We start from the raw sequence: 20129 nt of genomic DNA on the forward strand, positions 1-20129 counted from the left end.
AACTTGAGCTCCGGTAAATAATTACTTTTAAAAATCAAAACATATTATATAAAGTATTAATGTTTTTTAAGGAGCAGCATGCGGTTATTATGGATTTATTTTGTGGCACCAAGTTAATGTGGAAGGGCTTATCCCACTTTAGAAATCAAAATTTAATATAATTGATTATTTATTATAAGAACGAATTTTGCATGTACATAAATACTGCATAATAAGGATATCAAACTCATTAATCGTTGAATGTCGTTTTTCTTTTTTCATGATTTATTGTAATTCACAGGTGTACATTGTTATTCTGAAAACAACAAATAAAAAAGAAACAGAAACTTTAAAAAATAAAAATTATTTTAATTAAATTTTAAAATAAAAACCGGCACAACATTGTGCTTTTTTTAAATTTTGTAATCAATTGTCAAACAAACAAATACATTTGCATACACTTTAAGACCTATTAAAGGTTAATTTAATTAGATTCAAACTAAAAATTTAATTTCTCCTATTTTATGCAGGTATATGATGGCCAATCGTACAAACTATCAGAAATGTTCACTTGCGAACATAACGTAGAATCAGGTTAGGATAGTGAAAAGTGGTGCAATACTTCCCTCTATAGACTTACAGACAGCAACGCAATCTGTCATTAAAAAAAGCCTTGCTCCTTTTGTCCTCTAGGTGGCGTTTGGTAATATTAAAACTGATTAAAACAGTAACTATATGAAACTGAAAGCACACACAGACTAAAACATTCTTCCTTTAAAATGTATTTATTTGATTAAAAAATAACAAAATTTCACATTGTTTAACAAGCCGTAAAAGCTGACTTGACAGTTTTTGGACAGAGGACATATTCCTGATAGCAAATAAGGCATTGATTATCCTGCTGCCCATAACACAATGCTTCACAGAGACATGATTTAAGGTTAATAATGTAATGTCAGACAATTATGCATCTAGTATTTAATGGCCGGAAAAACAGTAGATGATTAAAATAAGCATATGAAAAGCAATATGAAGTAAACAAGTGCATGTAAACTTGAAATACACTGGGTAAAGCATGATACATGTAAAAACTAGAGATTAATTTCATTTGATACATCCTCGTCTCGTGATGTGTTGAAGTGACAGAAATTTCACAATTTTTTTTATGCCAAAAGTGTGAAACTCACAAAAACTGTCAACGCCCTAAAATTAAAGATTTATCATTATTTTATTATTTATGCATTAAGAAAATAAACATGTTTAGGACCACCACAATTTTTTTTGACTTTTCATAATTTATTATAATTTTTTCCTTCTGACTTTGGAATGCAATAATACATTTCTTTTAAAAAAAAGAGCAAATTTCAGACAAATATTTTTTTGGCCATGTCAGTTCATGAAGAAATGTAGGTAGTGAACAGCTGTGCATTATTTACTTCTCAATGGTAAAACAACACTGTGACATGTTTCACAAAAGCTGGCATAACCTTCCAAATGCCTCATGTCACAGCAGATTGATGAGATGAGATATTTGCTCCTTGTTTCATTTCCTAGAATCTTCATGCTTGTTTCTTTCTTGGTATTTCTGGTATATGTCTCTCTATGTTCCATTCATTGGAGAGCTAGAGGAAGAGCAGACAGAAGAGGAAGAAGCTAGATGTTCCTTGGAATGGTCTCCAGTCCCCGTCCCTTTAACTCGCCACTGGAAGATGCAGGTGTCCTTCCCACCCATTGACAGAAGGTGACTGTCATTATGTGTGAATCGAACATTGGTCACATGACTGCCATGGCCCTCGTACTTATAACTTGGAGCCTGACAGAGAAATCAGGGAATAAATTATTAATGTCTTCCAGTATAAACAAGCACTTTTTCTGACATATTACCTACAGTAAATATGTGAATTATTAATAGGCATACAATACATACTACATCTGGCCTGTTATATCAAACTTTAATGCATTGTTAAGCATACTGAATCTAATGAGATTTATTGTTTAATTTTATTTCTAGTTTAAAATGATAATATCTTTGACTCTCAATAAATAAATCAGGCAGTGACTGACCTTTGGTTTGGGACATGGATACTGGAACAAATGAACCTTACAGAAGTCATCGGCCACTGCCACCATACTCTCACTGTGTGATCGACACAAGGCATTGATGTCTGTCCCATCTGATCCCTCGAGCCACACACCTAGACAGCATTACAGTTTAGAAAGACAGTCAACATACACTTACATATACTTTCAATGCACAGGCCTTTGGGGACTCACAACATTTATGCATTTATGAATTAATAATAATAATTAATATTAATAAATATGATCTAACACATACAAACACTTTGATTTTCAAAAAACACAACATTGTAATATTTTTTAGCAACAGTTTTAAATTTATTAGATTTTTAACTAATGTACATTTTCTAAAAATATGAGTGGCACTTGCCCATGCAAAACTTCTAAGTGGTCTTCTGTTTTTTTTTAACATCAGCATTGTTTATTAAAGCAGCATAGAGTTGATTTAGGACTTTATTAAATTTAGAAGAGTGTATAGTGTGAATGTGCAAATAAAAAATTAACAAATCAAAAGAAAACCGTCGGCGTAAAGTGAGTCCATTTCCACTCTTATTCTGTTTTATAGATATGGCTTAATGTGCTGCTTGCTTTAGCAAGAACCACTAATACCTAAAATCTCTTTAAAAAATTATTTTCTCTCACCCATGACATGGAATCCAAGCACACAGGTATAGGACGCCCACTCTCGATCTTTACTCTCAAACCGGTTCCTCAACAGCTTGCAGCCACTTGCGACATCCCCTTTTTCCAACATAAGTGTTCAAATGCATTATTCTTTTTATTACTCATTGTCTTCTTGGAATATGTTTCTGTGTCATGAAATCAAGCGTGCAGCCTTACAGTATAGAATTTCATAATCTCCAGAGTTGGACATGATGTATTTTCCATCTTTGGACCAGTCGAGGTGAGTAATGAAACTGGAGTGCCCCTGTGGTGTTACATACAGGGAATGGATTTTATCCGCAGAACTCATTGTGCTTTTTAACACAAACAGACCGCTATAAAACATTACACTCAACAAACCACCATAAAACAGTTTGACATCTTAGAGTATTTGACCCAAATGCTTTGCTTACTGTGCACTTTCCGAATCGTGTATAGCGCCGGCCACCCTCAGTGACGTTGTAAATGTAGATGAAGTTGTCATGGGAACCAACTGCCAAAAAGCTGCCATCTGCATTTTGGTAAGCAGTAAAATATAAGTTATCGACTATAAACAGGCTTGCAGAACAATCTGCATACAGTAAAAGCAGCCACATTGAAATGCATGCATGTGCCACAAACAAGCTATCAGTTTTACATTTACTAATAAAGGTTCATTTTCAGAAAAAGTGTAGTTCTGTTTTATACTGTGCCCTTTATTATAGTGATTTTGTTGACTTCTGACCTGGTGAGTATCTCATTACAGACAGCTGCTCATTGCCATCAGTCAGGTCTGACACCACTTCTTTGGTTTGCAGATCCAGTACAACCCATCTATATAGGTAAGTGGTTAAAAACCATCATAAAGCCATTAAAAAGAGACCATTTCACTGTAAAAAGCTTGCTATAAAACTGAAGTGGTAATTGTTATCAGCTGTGTTGTAAATGTTTTACCTTCCAGTACTCAGTCCAACAGAGACAACAGCTCCATTTGGGCTGAAATCAGCACACAGACCAGATTCCTAAAGTGATAAAGGTTAATGTCAAATTCATTGTCACTTTAGAGAGCGTTTACAATACTGGTATACATTTTTAGAGGCGCACCAACATAAAAGTTTAAAAAAGGATTGCCAAATATACTTAAAATTATGAGCAATCAAATGATTTTTGTGTGACATCAGCGGTGTAAACAAAAACGGTATACTACATACACTGCCATACATACATTTCTCTCTCTTCTTTAAAAAAAAAAAAAAATTTATAATTTTATTTAGCAAAAATGCAAGAATTGATCAAAAGTGATAAGGACATTTATAATGTTACAAAAGATTTCTATTTCATATAAATGCTGTTCTTTTGAACTTTTGAAGAATCCTGAAAAAATGCATCATGGTTTCGACAAATTATTTCTGTTTTCAACATTACTAGTAATAAGAAATGTTTCTTGAGCAGCAAATCAGCATATTAGAATGATTTCTAAAGGATCATGTGACACTGAAGACGCTGAAAATTCAGATTTGCCATCACAGGAATAAATGTCATTTAAACATACTGAAAAATGTAGTTATTAATATTAGTTTTTATGATTATTAATATATAAAAATATGCAGTTTGCTATAAATTGTAATAATATTTCACAATATTACTCTTTTTCTTGAATATCTGAATCAAACAAATGCAACCTTGATGAGCACAAGAGACTTCTTTCAAAAACATTTTAAATAAATAAATAAATAACCCCAAAATTCTGCACTATGGTGTTAGTGTGTTGAGACCAAATGAATATATCTCCGTAACGCCCATATTATCAAATACTTTCAGCTGTGTACTTCTGCTCTATTCCAAGCATATTGTATGATGCAGAATCCATACCAATAGGTGTCAGTATAAAGTGTAATATATAGCCAGTGGCACACCCAGTGCGCCTTTAACAGTTTGTTTTCTGTGACCTCTCTGACCTCTAATGTTGTGCACCAGTCTAGTTTGTGGTCCTCTGCATTCCACACACACACTTGACGATCATTTCCACAGGTAAGAAATATGTTCTGAGTGGGGTGTGTGGCCAGACCCCACATTTCATCCACATGGCCCTGGCAATTCAATACACATTTTTAGAGTGCAGTATAAGATCAAAACTTTATTTTGTTGAAGCTGCTTTTTAAATTAAATGTATTAAATAAAAGTTCATTTTATTGTTAAAAAACTATATTTGTATATAAATACAATATATTTACCTGCACAATGGCCACAAACCCATCCGAAAATGTTCCTCTTAGGATTGCATTTCGTGTTGTGCCAACAAGCATTTCCTCTCCATCTACATCCGCAATGGTGCGAACTGCACCAAATTTCTCAGAAATCTGGAAGAGCAAAGGCCATTCAAGATGTTTTTGATTTATAAGCTCTATAGTTTAATTTACTCTCATTGCTGCAAACGCACAGTTTCAAAAATAACACAGATTCATGTCTCACCTCACACTCTCTTTCAGGTGCCAGGTCTGCGCTCCAGCGGATGATCTTGCGGTCCTTGCCACCACCGCTGAGTATAGCTCCACCCTGCAGGACGCACATAGTGAAAACACTGCCCTCGTGAGCACGTGTCTGCTTCATGATCTGAAATGTCTCTGCAGGCAGGGAGAGAAGAAAAAAGTGGCAAAGTGTATTTGAAAAGACGAACAGTATCTATAGTTTTTCAAATAAATAGAGGCTTTATTAAAAAAATAGTTAAAGGTAAAGGAAAAATTATTGTACATTTATAAAGTTAATAATTCTGACTGATACTGATAAGCCGATGATTATATCTAAAATGTTACTTAGTAGCATCATATTATTTCTTCCGTATTTTATCATAGAACCACGTGAAACAGATGATTTAATTTTTGATGAAAACCGATACAGTACTGATAAATATTGTGTATCCCTAGTAATACTTAAAATTGAAGTCTATCAGGCAAAAATTAGGAAATCGTTTTGCTTACCCTTTGCTCCTTTTCCTAATGTTTTGATATCAGCAGCTGATTTTCCCCAGGTGAGAATGTTCCCCTCAGAGTCTCCCGTCAACACATCACCCGTAAGACTGAACACGAAGCACAGGACGAACTTGGGCTTTTTGTATTTCTGTTAATGAAACAATGAACAAAATCACCAACACTAACAAATACTAAACTATGAGTGAATTCATAGCTACATACATTATGAAGTGGTTCTATCCGTTAAAGCTAATCATAAGCTAATTTTAAGGCATATTACAGCAAAAAAAAGTACTTAAAATGATAATAGTATACTGATGGTATCACACAGAAATACCGGTAATAAGGTACATTACTGTTAAAAAGTTTGGAGTTTTTAGAAAGAAAGAAGTCAAAAATACATTAAAACATATAATTAAAATGTAAATATTATTTAATGAAATGCAATTTATTCCTTTGATGCAAAGCTGAATTTTCAGCATTATTAATCTAGTCTTCAGTGTCACACGATCCTTCAGAAATTATTCTAATGATGATTTGGTGTTCAAGAAACATTTTTTTTAAATGTTGAAAACAGTTGAGTTTCTTAATTTTATTAAACTGTGATACACTTTTTTTCATATATATTTTTTTTAAATTCATCTTATATGATAACTTCACTAAAATATGGTAATACCATAGTCCATTTTTGTAAGAGAGTTGCTGTTAATTCATATAATTTATTCCCATTTCATACATGGAAAAGCAAATGATACCAAATTTACAGTGGAGGACAGTCAACTTAGTGGCCAAATATGGACTCACTCCAAAGATGCCCTGTTTCTTGGTCAGTGTGCCAGCGCTCATGGTCCAGAAGTAGACGTGGGACTTGCCACAGGAGATGATGTTGTTGGTGTCTGTTAGGCTGAAGTCCACAGCCAAAACTGCCTCATTAGTGTTCTGAAACACACACACATAAACGCACAGCGTGAAGACATACAGTCATGGCCAAAAATATCAGCACCCTTGGTAAATATGATCAAAGAAGGCTGTGAAAATTAATCTGCATTGTTAATCCTTTTGATCTTTTATTAAAAAAAATTCACAAAAATCTAACCTTTCATTGGATAATAAGAATTTAAAATGGGGGGAAATATCATTGTGAAATAAATGATTTTCTCAAATACATGTTGGACACCATTATTGGTACCCCTAGAAATTCTTATGAGTAAAATATCTCTGAAGTATATTCCCATTCAGATTCACAATTTTGAGCACTCCATGAAATTATCCAGCCATGGATTCTTGTTTCACAGAAATATAAATAGGAGGGAAAACAAAGCCCAAATGACCTTAATCATCCATCACAATGAGAAAAACCAAAGAATATATTTCTGATGTGCAGAAAAAGATAATTGAGCTTCACAAATTAGTGAAGTGGCTTTAAGAAAAGAGCTAGAGCAGTGAAAATTCCCATTTCCACCATCAGGGCAATAATTAAGAATTTCCAATCAACAGAAAATGTTATAAACTGCCTGGAAGAGGACGTGTGTCTATATCGTCCTAATGCACGGTGAGGAGGAGAGTTTGAGTGGCTAAAGACTCTCCAAGGACCACAGCTGGAGAATTGCAGAAAACAGTTGAGTTTCGGGGTCAGAAAACCTTTAAAAAAAATTGTCAACCAGCACCTACATCACCACATGTTGTTTGGGAGTGTTTCAAGAAAAATTCTCCTAGCTCATCCAAAAACAAACTCCAGCATATTCAGTTATCAGACACGACTGGAACTTCAAATGGGACTGGCTTCTATGGTCAGATGAAACTAAAAAATTTGCTTTTTAGCAGCAAACACTCAAGATGGGTTTGGTGTAACACAGGGATAAAAAGTACAATGAAATATACTGCTGTATTTTTGATGTTGTGGGCCTATATTTCTGCTGGAGGTCCTGGACATCTTGTTTAGACACATGGCTTCATGGATTCTATCAAATACCAAAAGATAAAAAATCAATAAGTGACTGACTCTGTTAGAAATTATAATGGGCCATGTTTGGATCTTCCAAACAGACAATAATCCAAACACAAACCTCAAAAACAACACAAAAATGGGTCACTGAGTACAAAACCAAGCTTCTGCTGGCCATTCCAGTCCTCTGACCTGAACCCTGTAGAAAATGAGTGAACTGAACTGAAGAGAAGAAGCACCAACATGGAGCTGTGAATCTGAAGGGTCTGGAGTGATTCTGGATGAAGGAATGGTCTCTGATCTCTTGTCAGGTGTTCTCTAATCTCATCAGGCATGGAGGTTTCAAAAAGTATTGAATAAAAGGGTGCTGTTAATTGTGGCAATTATGTATTAGAGAAAAACATTTATTTCATAATGATATTTCCCCCATTTTAAATTCTTATTATCCAATGAAAGGTTAGAGTTTTGTGAATGTTTTAAATAAAAGATCAAAAGGATTAACAATGCAGATTAATTTTCACAGCCTTCTTTGATCATATTTACCAAGGGTGCCGATATTTTTGGCCATGACTGTATGGTTTTCCACAGTATATATGACTATGTGCCAGTGGCTCTGTGTTATTATAAGAGAAAAGCTGCAATTCTGCTTCAAACATCCAGTCAATCTTCAGCTGCAATAGCAGCTCATGTCAGTTTAATGACAGAAAATGACTGTAATTTTCCTGTGTTATTAAAAGGTGTAATCCAGAAACTGTATATACATCTTCAAAGCTCTGCAGAAGATATTGTCATTGTTTATGATTTCTAAAATTTGTATTGCAACCGTGTTCTGTACACTGCCCTCCAAAAGTTTGGAAACACCCCAACCTTCCTAAACCTTCCAATAAAACAATGACCCCAAGCACACTTCCAAGATGTGCAAATCCTATTTGGAGAGGAAACAGTCAGATGGCATCATGTCTGTCATGGAATGGCCTCCCCAACCACCTGACCTCAACCCAATTGAGCTACTATGGGAGGAACTGGACCGTGATGTCCGTAAGAAGTGTCCAACCAGTGTGAATCATCTTTGGGCAATCCTTCAGGAGGCTTGGAGTAATATACAGTATCAAGTCAATGTTTGAATAATCTGACAGCTCGGATGCCCAGATTATGCAGAGCTGTAATAGCTGCTAATGGTGGATATTTTGATTAATCGAAAATTTAAGTTTTTTCTATGTATAAATGTTTTCGTAGTTTGTGTTGTCCCTTATCAGTGCAAAATTATCACAAATTAAAAAGGATTCATGCCAATATTGTCCAAAACCCCACTTTTCTAGGGCATTTCCAAACTTTTGGAGGGCTGTGTATGTTCATCTTCAAGCACTATTATTTCCAGATTTTCGCCTCAAACACACATCTGAAGGGCATGTGAAATTTCTGAATGATATTTATCTCACCGCAAACTGACTTTAAAAAAATAAACCAATTCACATTGAGATGAAAATCTAGATGAACTCAGTCAGCAAACAGAACCTTGACAATGCGGCATGCTATTCTAAGTCCAACTACTTCCTAAATCCATTACTGGCAGTACAGCCCAAAAATAAACCACGAGAAAGAAATATTACTTCACACAAATGGCCAGTTCTTAAAACGCTCGCAATCACTCATACAAATCTACTGTAAAATATTTAGTTGCTCCCATAGCAACCCCGCTCAAACCGCTCGTGCAGCAGGAGGAGGAAACATTTAGGACAAAGGATTCCACAGAGCTAAAAAACCATCCACAATAAAGCTGACGGCTTTACAGAATGCAGGCAGCTGGCTGTAGATTCAGTCAGAGCTGAAATAATCACTAGGATAATTCATCTTAAAAAGTAAAATTTAGAACTCGGATATGATGGAGGGTCGAACCTGGAGTTTTTATTAGGAAATATTGAGCATGTGCTTGAAAAAATATTGCTAGGCTACTAATCAAGTGAATGTATACTATAACTGTGTAGCTTATGGGCAGTCGTGGCCTAATGGATAGAGAGTTGGATTGTAACCCGAAGGTCGTGGGTTCGAGTCTTGGGTCCGGCAGGGATTGTAGGTGGGGGAGTGAATAACCAACACTCTCTCTACCCTCAATACCACGACTGAGGTGAGACCCTTGAGCAAGGCACCGAACCCCCAACTGCTCCCCGGGCTGCCCACTGCTCCGGGTGTATGTTCACTGCTGTGTGTGTGCACTTGGATGGGTTAAACGCAGAGCACAAATTCCGAGTATGGGTCATCATACTTGGCCACACACCACTTCCCTTTTGTATTTTTTGAAAGGGGAAAGGGAAGTGGTGTGTATATACCGAACATGCATTTCTCTGTGTGTGTGTCTGTGTGTATGTGAGTATGTGAACACACCTTAACTTCAACATGCTTTATGTTTTTATTCCAGTCCCACACAGAAAGCATGTGTTCATTGGAATCGTCGATCACACACAGGAATGTCCCAGCATCCTGTAAAAAAATAATAATACTATTAATAATACACTACCAGTCAAAAGTTTGGAATAATTATGGGTTTTAAAATTCTGGAAAGATGATTCTTATGCTCATCAAGGCTGCAGGCATTTTTATAAAAAAGTACATTAAGAACAGTAATAATGTGAAATATTACAATTTAAAATAAATGTTTGCCATTTTAATATATTTCAAAATGTAATTTATTTATGCCAAATCTGAATTTTCAGCAGCCATTACCCCCATCTTTAGTGTGATGCAATCCTTCAGAAATCATTATAATACGCTGATTTGGTGCTTCATATTATTATCAATGTTGAAAAAGTAAAAAAAAGTTTATTCAACAGATTATTCAAATAGAAAACAGTTGTTTTAAAATTGTGATAATATTTCACAATATTACTGTTTTTTATTACTGCATTTTATTACTGTTTCATTTACATATTTAACATTTTTATGTTATTATTGTATTTTCGATCACATCTGTGAGCATAGGAGACGTCTTTCTTATTCTCTTTATATATATATATATATATATATATATATATAGAAAGATGCATAACTACATAATTCATACATAGTTCATAAACATACATAATAACATATAATATAATAGGCTAAAAACAGTAGGGTATTAGTTAGATCATATGTTAGTCCATGTATTTTTATGCCATGATTCTCCCAAGGTCCTGAAAACAAACATTAGACAACCAAACAATGTAATTTACTTGAGTTTCTGACTAAATGTTTTATTTAATGTTATAAATAAGTCTAGTATAAATGTCTAAAATGTTATAATGAATCTATTTAAAAATATGTATTAAATTAAATAATTAATTAGGATAGCCTATATAAAAAATCATTTGAAAAAAATAAAAAGACTTGTTTCATCCAGAGGTTTTGAACAAATCTCTTGAATGATCAAATACATTTAACATGCATAATGTAACAATCTTTTTTTTTTTTTTTTTTTTTAAGCGTATCATTAGTTCCTAATAGTTCCTAATTGGCCTACTTGTTTTGATCACAGCTGCCACAATATCAGAGTGTATATCCGAAATCAAATTAAAAAAACATTCATCCCAATACTTTCGTTATTATGTAATTTTTGCAACACAGAAATGTAGCCCACTGTGCAATACTGTTTGTGAAGCTGTTTCAAACAAAGCATTTGATGAACGCTGCTCTCTCTGGATCAGTGGCTGCGCGAAAGCAGGTTGATATTTATTCCGATGTGATGTGATTTCAAAGGTTTAATTGACATAGTGGAATAAGATAGCGTGTTTGAATCGACATTGCGATCTTTTAATGAATAAACCTGCATACATACGAGCCTATGGTTTTTTGTAGCTCATGTCATATTTGTACCAGACCTCAAAAGTAACCCAGACGGCCCCCCCCGCTTCCGCGACCCATGGTTTAATACATGTGAACAACAGTCTATTCTGTCTGTATTTGAACTGGAAAGAATGTAGAATGGGAAGCAATACTTACTGAACTGGAAAACGCTAGGGCTCCGACACCTCGCTCAAATGTGCCGAGGCCGATCTGTTGCAGTGTCACTAGCGTTTTGGAGTCCCAGATGTGCACAAAGGGCTGAAGAGGCTGACATAGACACATGCACACACAGAAAGCACATGCAGTTTATTTGTTTGTTTTATTCAAGATTTTCGGTTAATGTTTTTAGGGCTGCATAACAGACTTTTACACCAAATTTTCAAAAAAAATCATCACATTTTTCAGAAAAAAATCACTATTTTGCATTCACAGTTTAATTTATTATGCATTCATCATATTTAACATTATTCAAAGCATCTAAAAAAAACGAACAAGAGCCATTCATAAAAATAATAAATAATAGATAAATAAATAAATAATGGAATTAGTAAAATGCTGTATGAAATAGTTTTTATATGTCGCATAGCACGTCACACCACAGTTCTGACTTCCCAAACTATTCAATGTCAAAAAACATGCTAATTATTTGCCTCGTAAAACTGAAAATACATGATAACATCACATCTTGGTAATCAGTAAAATGCAAAATTATTCATGTGAATCTCACCTTGCCATCTTTGTCTACTCCCGCTGTCTGTCCGGATGCTACACGCACCTTGTCTGGGTGGATGGCAAGACTACATGCCAACAAGTAAAAGAAAAAGTAAGAACATAATCAGAAAAAAAATTAGGTGTACATCTAAATACATAACTCTTCAAACTCACCATCTGACGCAGTCTGTGTGTTTCCGATAATGTCTTTGCGTTTGGTTGCCGATATGATACAGAGCCACCACACATGCAATAAAATAAACTGCTTCTCCAGACGGCAACAGGTAAAGGTTTGCTCGACAGTCCCGTCCCCGGTAACCGTAGCTGAAAATAAAAAGGGTCAAGGAACATTTGCTAAGATGTTTACATTATATAAAGGAAATCTAATTCACTGCGTTTAGCAACGTGAGGTAATATAAGCTTTTAAGAAAATGATGATTGATACAGTTTCCAAAATAACAGAGAGAACAGGTTTTGTTCCAGACTTGGCTTTTTTTCGGTGTACACCCAAAAAATGAGAAATTGAGAAAGCATAAGTTCTATGCATTGAAAAAATATGTGCTTTCTTTCAATAAGTCAATAGTTAGGGGAACTGTCTAAATATTTATCAGCTTAAAAATGTAGGTGACTAAGCATGAAACAGATTTAATTAAAAATATATAGTGTTTATTTTTGGAATTTTTGAAAAAGAGTTAAACATGAATATAATTTGAATACACAGCATTCTTTTTCCAATTCTTTTATTGGAATCAGATTTTTTTTTTAAATCTCTCTCTCTCTCTCTCTATATATATATATATATATATATATATATATATATATATATATATATATATATATATATATAGATGATAACAGTCAAATATTTATATCGTTTTATAATAAAACTGCATGTATTTTACAATATAATATAGTATATTAAATATAAAAATGGTATATAATATAATTTATTCTATAATTACTTACAAATAATTTATATGAAAGTAAGTTCATTTATAATTTAATTCATTTTTAAATAATTACGGTAATTTAAAAAAATTCTTAAAAAAAAAAAGTTAAAAGAATTGTTTTAGGATACACCCAATCCAGATCCAGTTTCTGTGAGGGAAGATCCATTTTCAGCTCCTCGTAGTTTTGAATGTTTGAAGGAATGTACATGGTGATTGGTCGTCCACGGATGAACATCTTGATTGACTGACCTGTGAGAAAAATAAAAGGGAGAATGCACAACATGAAAATACGTTTATTGTTGCTAGTTGCAATGAGTACTATAATTTGGATTTGTTAACTTCAAGAATACAATTTATACAACATAAAAAATGTAAAATTAATATTTTATACAAAAATATTTTAGGCACCAATTACTTAGAACCAAAACCATGATTGAAACCTACTTTGAGTTCCTCTCCTGGACCCCTGAGATCCTGTTAAAAGAGAAAACGCAAACAAAAATTATCTCTGCAGCTGCAAAACACATCAAAAATCCCTGCAGCCCAACTGCGCTCCAACTGACTCTACAGGGAGCTCCACTGAGAACACCTCTGACTCATCACTGTGATTGTCTGGACCTGGCTCTGGTCTGCACTGAGGGGGAAAACTGTTTTTAACAGGGCTTTTCAAAAGCAGTGAGGCAAGCAAATCAATCTGTGTGTCAACTGCAATGGAATGACAATAAAAGCAACAGCCAGAAACTAATAATCAAAGTCTGCGTCACAACATCACTGACCTTCGAAGGTCTTTTTTAGATAATATGGGTTGTTTTGATACGAGAGAAAGTGGGAACATCTCACATTCCTCAGAAGCATCATATGGTTTTAAGATGAAACCATATACGACTCCAGAAGGACCCTTGTGCCAATGTTATCAGATGGATGTCACCCAGGTGACGCCGAAACAACATTCCATAAATGTGTCAGTTTCATCCCCGAAGGAAAAACAACATATGTTTGATGTTGAGCGCAGTCATGATATTTCAAATAAAACCCCTCATTTGCTTTTCCCAGCCATTAAATGCAGGTGAATAAATTATTAAAACGCCACACGCACACAAATGAAACGGCCAAGGCAGTGTTGTGAAAAGGTGGTGTGAATATCTGGCACGCAGGGAAAGGGAAAAATACATCCATCATCCCGGACAGAAAACTAGAGTAGTGCAGTTGCATAACCAGCGAGAGTAACTTTCCAGCGTGAGCACAAGATCTTCTGTGTCTCACTGCTGAAGGAAACCTGCACCTGCACACGCATAATGAATAAACAAACAAATAAATATATAAAGACTAGACATGAGGCCACTGATGGCTGTGTCGGCTGTGCTGAGTAATGCATGCTCATAAATGTTTATATGACAGTGACCTCACTGCATCTCGAAGCATTTAGACAGAAACTGCTCTCTAATCTATTTTATTCTGTTATGAATTGGGTTTTCAAAATTCGGTCCATGAAGCTACTGAAAGGGGTCTGTGGCTAGATAGACTGGGGTCTGTAAGATTTAGTTGTTTTTTTTAAAGAAATTAATACTTTTATTGAGCAAGGATTCATTAAATTGTTCAAAAGTGACTGTAAAGACATTTATAATGTTACAGAGGATTTCTATTTCAAATAAATGCTGTTCTTTTCTTCTATTAATCAAAGAACCCTGAGAAACTGTTACAGTTTTCCACAAAAATATTAAGCAGCATAACTGATTACAACATTAATAATAATAATAATAATAAGAAATTTGGGTGGATCACGATTTCTGACGGATCATGTGACACTGAAGACTGGAGTAATAATGATGAAAATTCAGCTGTGAATCACAGACATAAATTACATTTTAAAATATATTAAATCATTATTTAAAATTGTAATAATATTACTGTTTTTACTGCATTTTTGATCAAATAAATGTAGCCTTGGTGAGTGTAAGAGTCTTCTTTTAAAAACGTACAAAAAAATATTTTGAACGGTAGTGTATATAAACACAGAAACCTTTTAAAATAATATTTAGGGCTGCAACAACTAATCGATAAAATCGATTATTATCGATTATGAAAATCATCGACAACGATTCTCATTATCGATTAATCGGGTCTGCCCACAGTGTACGTCCAACTTCAGGTGGTTAGTCAAATTACGGCACTGAATAATGCATTTCTATGGACAAAATGCATCTAAAAATAGTGGAGGAAACAGAATGAGATTCTGCCGGAGAAGCACGTGATCCAAGCTGCCCAAAACATGATAATTCTTTATTTTAAGCTTTAAGTTAATGCATAAGAGTAATGGCTTGCCCTGTCAGGCGCTTTGACAGATGCGTGTGCGTCCTCAGCGCAAAAACGTTCCGTTTACGGTCATATCCTTATCTATAAATGCCACAAATTCACGCGAGCATTTCCATTTTTGCATAAAGGTCCGTCCTGACAGTCTGTGTTAAGTTTAAAATACCGAAAGAGCGCCGGCGCGGCGGGCGCGCGCACGCGCGTCAGACGGACAGAACACAGTAGAGAGGGAGACAATTAATAGGCTTTTCAGCGCAAACATATCCACTGTGCTGAATTATCTGTTGTTGAAAGTTAATTTAAGGTTTAAAATAAATTAAAATATTTTATGAGAGTAGGAACTTTAAAGGGATAACAGCGTGTAATTGTCTGTCTGAATATAAACATGAGACGCTCCATAACGGCCTTTTACAGGATAAAGAAATGACGAGGTGACTGTGATCAAAGTAGTTCCTGCAGAACATTACTCTTACCTGTTGGTTAACACTGAGTTTGTGTTTTTATTCGTCTTTATTATTATCTTTATTATTTTAATTTTTAATAGAGGTTTAAACTATATTCAATTTTTACAATGCTTAACAAATTTATGTAAGTTTAACAATGTGTCTATGTAAGGTTTGTGCCACTGCTGCTCTAAAGTAACAGTATTGGTGATAACCAAAATAATTTTTCGGCTTTCTGTACTGGTTAGTACTCCAATATGTGTAAGCTTTTTAGTAACAGTAGTAGGCTATTTTTAATGCTATAATATCATTATTGCTGTTATCTATGAAAGAAAACCAGAGCACTTATTTTTTTTTTTGTATTTTTTATTTGAGTATTTTTTTTTCGCGATACCCAATTGCAGTCAAAAAGTACATAAACAATACCAGCAAGAATGCAAGCTGTTATGAGGCCATTTTTTATTATTATGTCCAATAAATGACAATAACATTTTTAAATTTAAACAAATTTTTGACAAATTTCTAAAATATGTTTTCTCTTTATTATGATAAGTGGTCTAATAAATTAAGCACTGTATGGTTTCATAGCATTCAGTTGTCACGTTTGTTTGAAGGACATTGGGCAGAATGTGGAATAGTGTTTTTTTTGGTCAATATTTTTTTAATCCGATTAATCGAAAGAATAATCGGCCAACTAATCGATTATCAAAATAATCGTTAGTTGCAGCCCTAATAATATTAGATGGACTGGGATTAGTAAAGGTTGACTAGTTAGTTCAATCTATTCTGGTGCAACTGTGTTTTGCAATGAAAAAAGAGAGATTCAAATCATTTTTCAGAGCTTGCTGATAGTGTGCCAACAACAGTCAACATAGAAAAACTGTCTGGGAAAAAAAACATAATAATAATTTTATTCAAGAAAATAAAACCTGACAATGCTGATAGTAAGAATCTGAAAAGACAAAGACTGCATGATGACTGAAAGGTTAAAAGTCTTATATCCATAACACATGACAGCTTTTCCAGTAATCAAGCACACCACAAGAGATGAGAATAGAAAGGAGCATTGTAAGCGGCATAAGTAACTGACTCTCTCTATATAAACGGCAAAAAATTATGAAACACAGGCTTATGCAAGTCTGAATTATGACCAAGCTAGACTGTTAAGATCAATGCTGTTTGGAAATGCTTAAAAAAGGATAATGAAGAAAAAGGAGAGATGAGAGATGCCTTATTACCTGTACTAGAGATGAGGTCTTTTGCCCGGCTGTGGAGACAAACACATCAATTAATTAGTGATTGACACAGAAAATCTATATATTAACATGGCAGACACATCATACCTTCAGTGCAAATTTGTCTGTTTTTTTAATGCCGTGTTTAAAATCATACTTGAGTTATAAAATTTAAAAGAGAATAAGATAAATTTAAGAGCCATTTTGCAAGAAATTCCATGATAAACAGATTCCCATGAAATGCATTCAAAGATTAAATATAACTTAAAGGAATAGTTCACCCAAAAAAGAAAATCTGCTGAAAATATACTCACTCTCATGCCATCCGAGATGTGGTTTAGGACCTTTTGCTGAAAATGTACTCAACCTCAGGACATCCATGATGTAGATGAGTTTGTTGCTTCATCAGAACAGATTTGGAGAAAATGTAGCATTACATCACTTGCTCAACAATGGATCCTCTGCAGTGAATGGGTGCCGCCAGAATGAGAGTCGAAACAAGCCAGCCAAGAAAGTGATATCATGGACAGAGGTCTTGTGCTATAGCTGAAAGCAGTTTGTTCTCTCATTCTGCAGAGGATACATTGGTTAGCAAGTGATGTACGGCTAAATTTCTCCAAATCTGTTCCAGATGAAGCAACAAACTCATTTACATCTTGGATGTCATTTTCAGTACATTTTCAACAATTTTTCATTTTTTGGGTGAACTACTCCTTTAATCTCTGTTATGACCATCTGTGGCACTCTGTCGAAGATTATCACCAAATAATTTTCACTCATCCCACTTAAATTAAGCACAATGGAAATACTAGGTGGCTTACATATTGCCTGATGGGCAGCACTCCTTTCTTTAATAGGCCAAGTGATAAAACCTGGTTAACCAGGTAACTTTTCGCATGATATCCAAACAAGGACGGACATAACAACTATCTACAAAGTGTTGTTTATATAGAGCAGGAAACTGAGGGATGAGTCATGCCGATTTTCTGCAGAAACGGACAGCATCTCATAGATTGTGTTGATAGAGCTTAAATTATTTATTTACTCTGAAGCTTTCCGTTATGTGAAACCACATGCTTGAACAGAAAAAAGGTCTCTCACCTCTCCAGACTTGGAGATCGTGTGAGTAAGTTTGTAGAGGAGGCTGCTTTCTTAGAAAGCCGCTGTTTCGTCTTTTCTTGGGAGTCTTTGCTTTTCTCACTGTTCCTCCTCACCCTGATCTCAAGAAGAGACATTAGTCAGTCACTGCATGTGGCATTCAAATCAGAAGCACAGAGCTCATGCAAGCAGTCACCAATGCGGATATGAGCATGCTAACATGCAGTAACAGAACTGACAGAACGTGCTTAGCATGTTTCCATTTATGTGTCCCATCAAGTTTGGACATGTGCAGCATGCAAATGCACCCACATTACCAAACCCACAACCCATAATCACCCACAATCATGCAGACAAAACCATGCAAGTAAATCAGATATCAGTGAGTTAATGCAATAGTTTGAGTTACAATGAATTTGAACTTTTGTGTGTGGGAGTATGAGTCTGTGCTCACTGAGGGATTGTTTCCTTTAGCACATCCCATTTCCTGTTCTTCTGAATACCCTAAGAGGCATCCAATAAAAGCTACACGAAACAGGAAATATCTGTGGTCATGTGATCAATGATGATGATACTTGTGGTGACAGAAGGAGAAGTGAAACTCAGCTGATAGAGGGGGCTGTCCACTCTTCAATAAAGCTGAATCCTGTCACACTTTATATGACACATTTTACAAGGCAGCCGAAATGAGCGTTACACCAATACACTACCCAGGCTGCTCACACAATATTTGAAAAAAGTCTTGTAAATTAATCAAGCACAAATGTTTAATTAAATAATAGTTCATTTAATTATTTTTGTCTTATGTAGTTTACAGTGCAAAAGTAAGATTTTTTATATTTTTGGAAGAGGTCTATAATGCTCACCATGTTTGCATTTATTTGATCAAAAACACTGTAAACAGCGATATTATGAAACATTATTACAATTTAAAGCAACTGTTTCTATTAGAAAATATTTTGAAATGCAAATTATTTCTGTGATGGCGAAGCTGAATTTTCAACATATGTACTGCTTAATATTTTTTTTTCTTCTAAGATGAATAGAAAGTTCATAAGATATTTAATTTATGTGAAACAGAGTTATAAACATTAACATTACATAACATTATAAATGTCTTTACTATCACTTTTGCTAAATAAAAGCTAAATTCTTGCTAATTGAATGCACATTTAAAAAAAAAGTCATATTTACATATCACAGATATAAAACAAATTTTATACCAATATTGTTAAAACAATAAAGCCAAATTCAAGATTAATTTAGAGCACCTTATGCCAAAAAACAAGTCAGAACAAGGTAAACTATGTGTTTCGTAACTTTGTTTTGAATGTAACATATGGTCAATGTCCACTTAATCAGTGCATGGAACTTGTCATGCATTTAACAATCAAACTCGTTGCTCTGTTCATGGTACGCTGTTAGTTTCAGAGTATGTCTGCATGGAATGCTATTAAAACTGCACATTTGTTTTCATTCAGTGCTAATCCAGCAGAAGAGTGACAAGTTACAGACCACCATCTGAAATAGCCTTGAACGTTAAGAAGCTTAGGGGGCCACTATAGGTCATTTTTAACTATGTAAACATAATCTTGCATTATCTTGTTCAGTGTCTTTATCATGAATTAGTAATTAATTAGGAGTGGGGATTTCACACTGTACATGTGTAAATCACATTCTTAATTGCATATTTACATACATTCATTGGTCACGCTTTGACTGCTTCCATCAAATGCTGAAACTAAACAAGGCATGAATGTTTAACCATGCAAGCGTTTAGTTTTGCTTGGTGCTCTGTTGCAAAACAATCTGCTGTAGCATTCTTGCACTCACATAACTTTATAAACCCGATAACCCTTTTGCTTCACGTCCATGCTAGGATACCAGGAAGGGATGAGGCATAATTATCTGTAAAGCACCGTTTACATGGAACAAGACTAAACATTACA

The 20129-nt window shown here is 34.6% G+C and overlaps 1 protein-coding gene across 2 annotated transcripts in view; it reads right to left on the reverse strand.

Annotated features, from left to right (window-relative positions):
• Positions 1-749: 749 nt before the first annotated feature.
• LOC306842741 (echinoderm microtubule-associated protein-like 3) overlaps positions 750-20129 on the reverse strand; it is a 34813-nt gene continuing 15433 nt past the window's right edge. For both annotated transcript variants that reach the window (XM_079373786.1, XM_079373785.1), the window contains 20 exons: positions 18184-18297; positions 17086-17114; positions 13539-13568; positions 13223-13343; positions 12319-12468; positions 12161-12230; positions 11590-11700; positions 9997-10092; positions 6474-6608; positions 5679-5817; positions 5173-5324; positions 4935-5060; positions 4659-4790; positions 3655-3722; positions 3446-3534; positions 3135-3232; positions 2899-2986; positions 2701-2799; positions 2044-2174; positions 750-1792 (listed from right to left, as the gene is read on the reverse strand). In XM_079373786.1, the coding sequence (XP_079229912.1) occupies positions 1580-1792; positions 2044-2174; positions 2701-2799; positions 2899-2986; positions 3135-3232; positions 3446-3534; positions 3655-3722; positions 4659-4790; positions 4935-5060; positions 5173-5324; positions 5679-5817; positions 6474-6608; positions 9997-10092; positions 11590-11700; positions 12161-12230; positions 12319-12468; positions 13223-13343; positions 13539-13568; positions 17086-17114; positions 18184-18297 (2191 nt within the window). In that variant the 3' untranslated portion in view covers positions 750-1579. The remainder of the gene's footprint in view (positions 1793-2043; positions 2175-2700; positions 2800-2898; positions 2987-3134; positions 3233-3445; positions 3535-3654; positions 3723-4658; positions 4791-4934; positions 5061-5172; positions 5325-5678; positions 5818-6473; positions 6609-9996; positions 10093-11589; positions 11701-12160; positions 12231-12318; positions 12469-13222; positions 13344-13538; positions 13569-17085; positions 17115-18183; positions 18298-20129) is intronic.

This window comes from Barbus barbus (assembly GCF_936440315.1).
Source record: "Barbus barbus genome assembly, chromosome: 2".
Classification (NCBI taxonomy): Eukaryota; Metazoa; Chordata; class Actinopteri; order Cypriniformes; family Cyprinidae; genus Barbus; species Barbus barbus.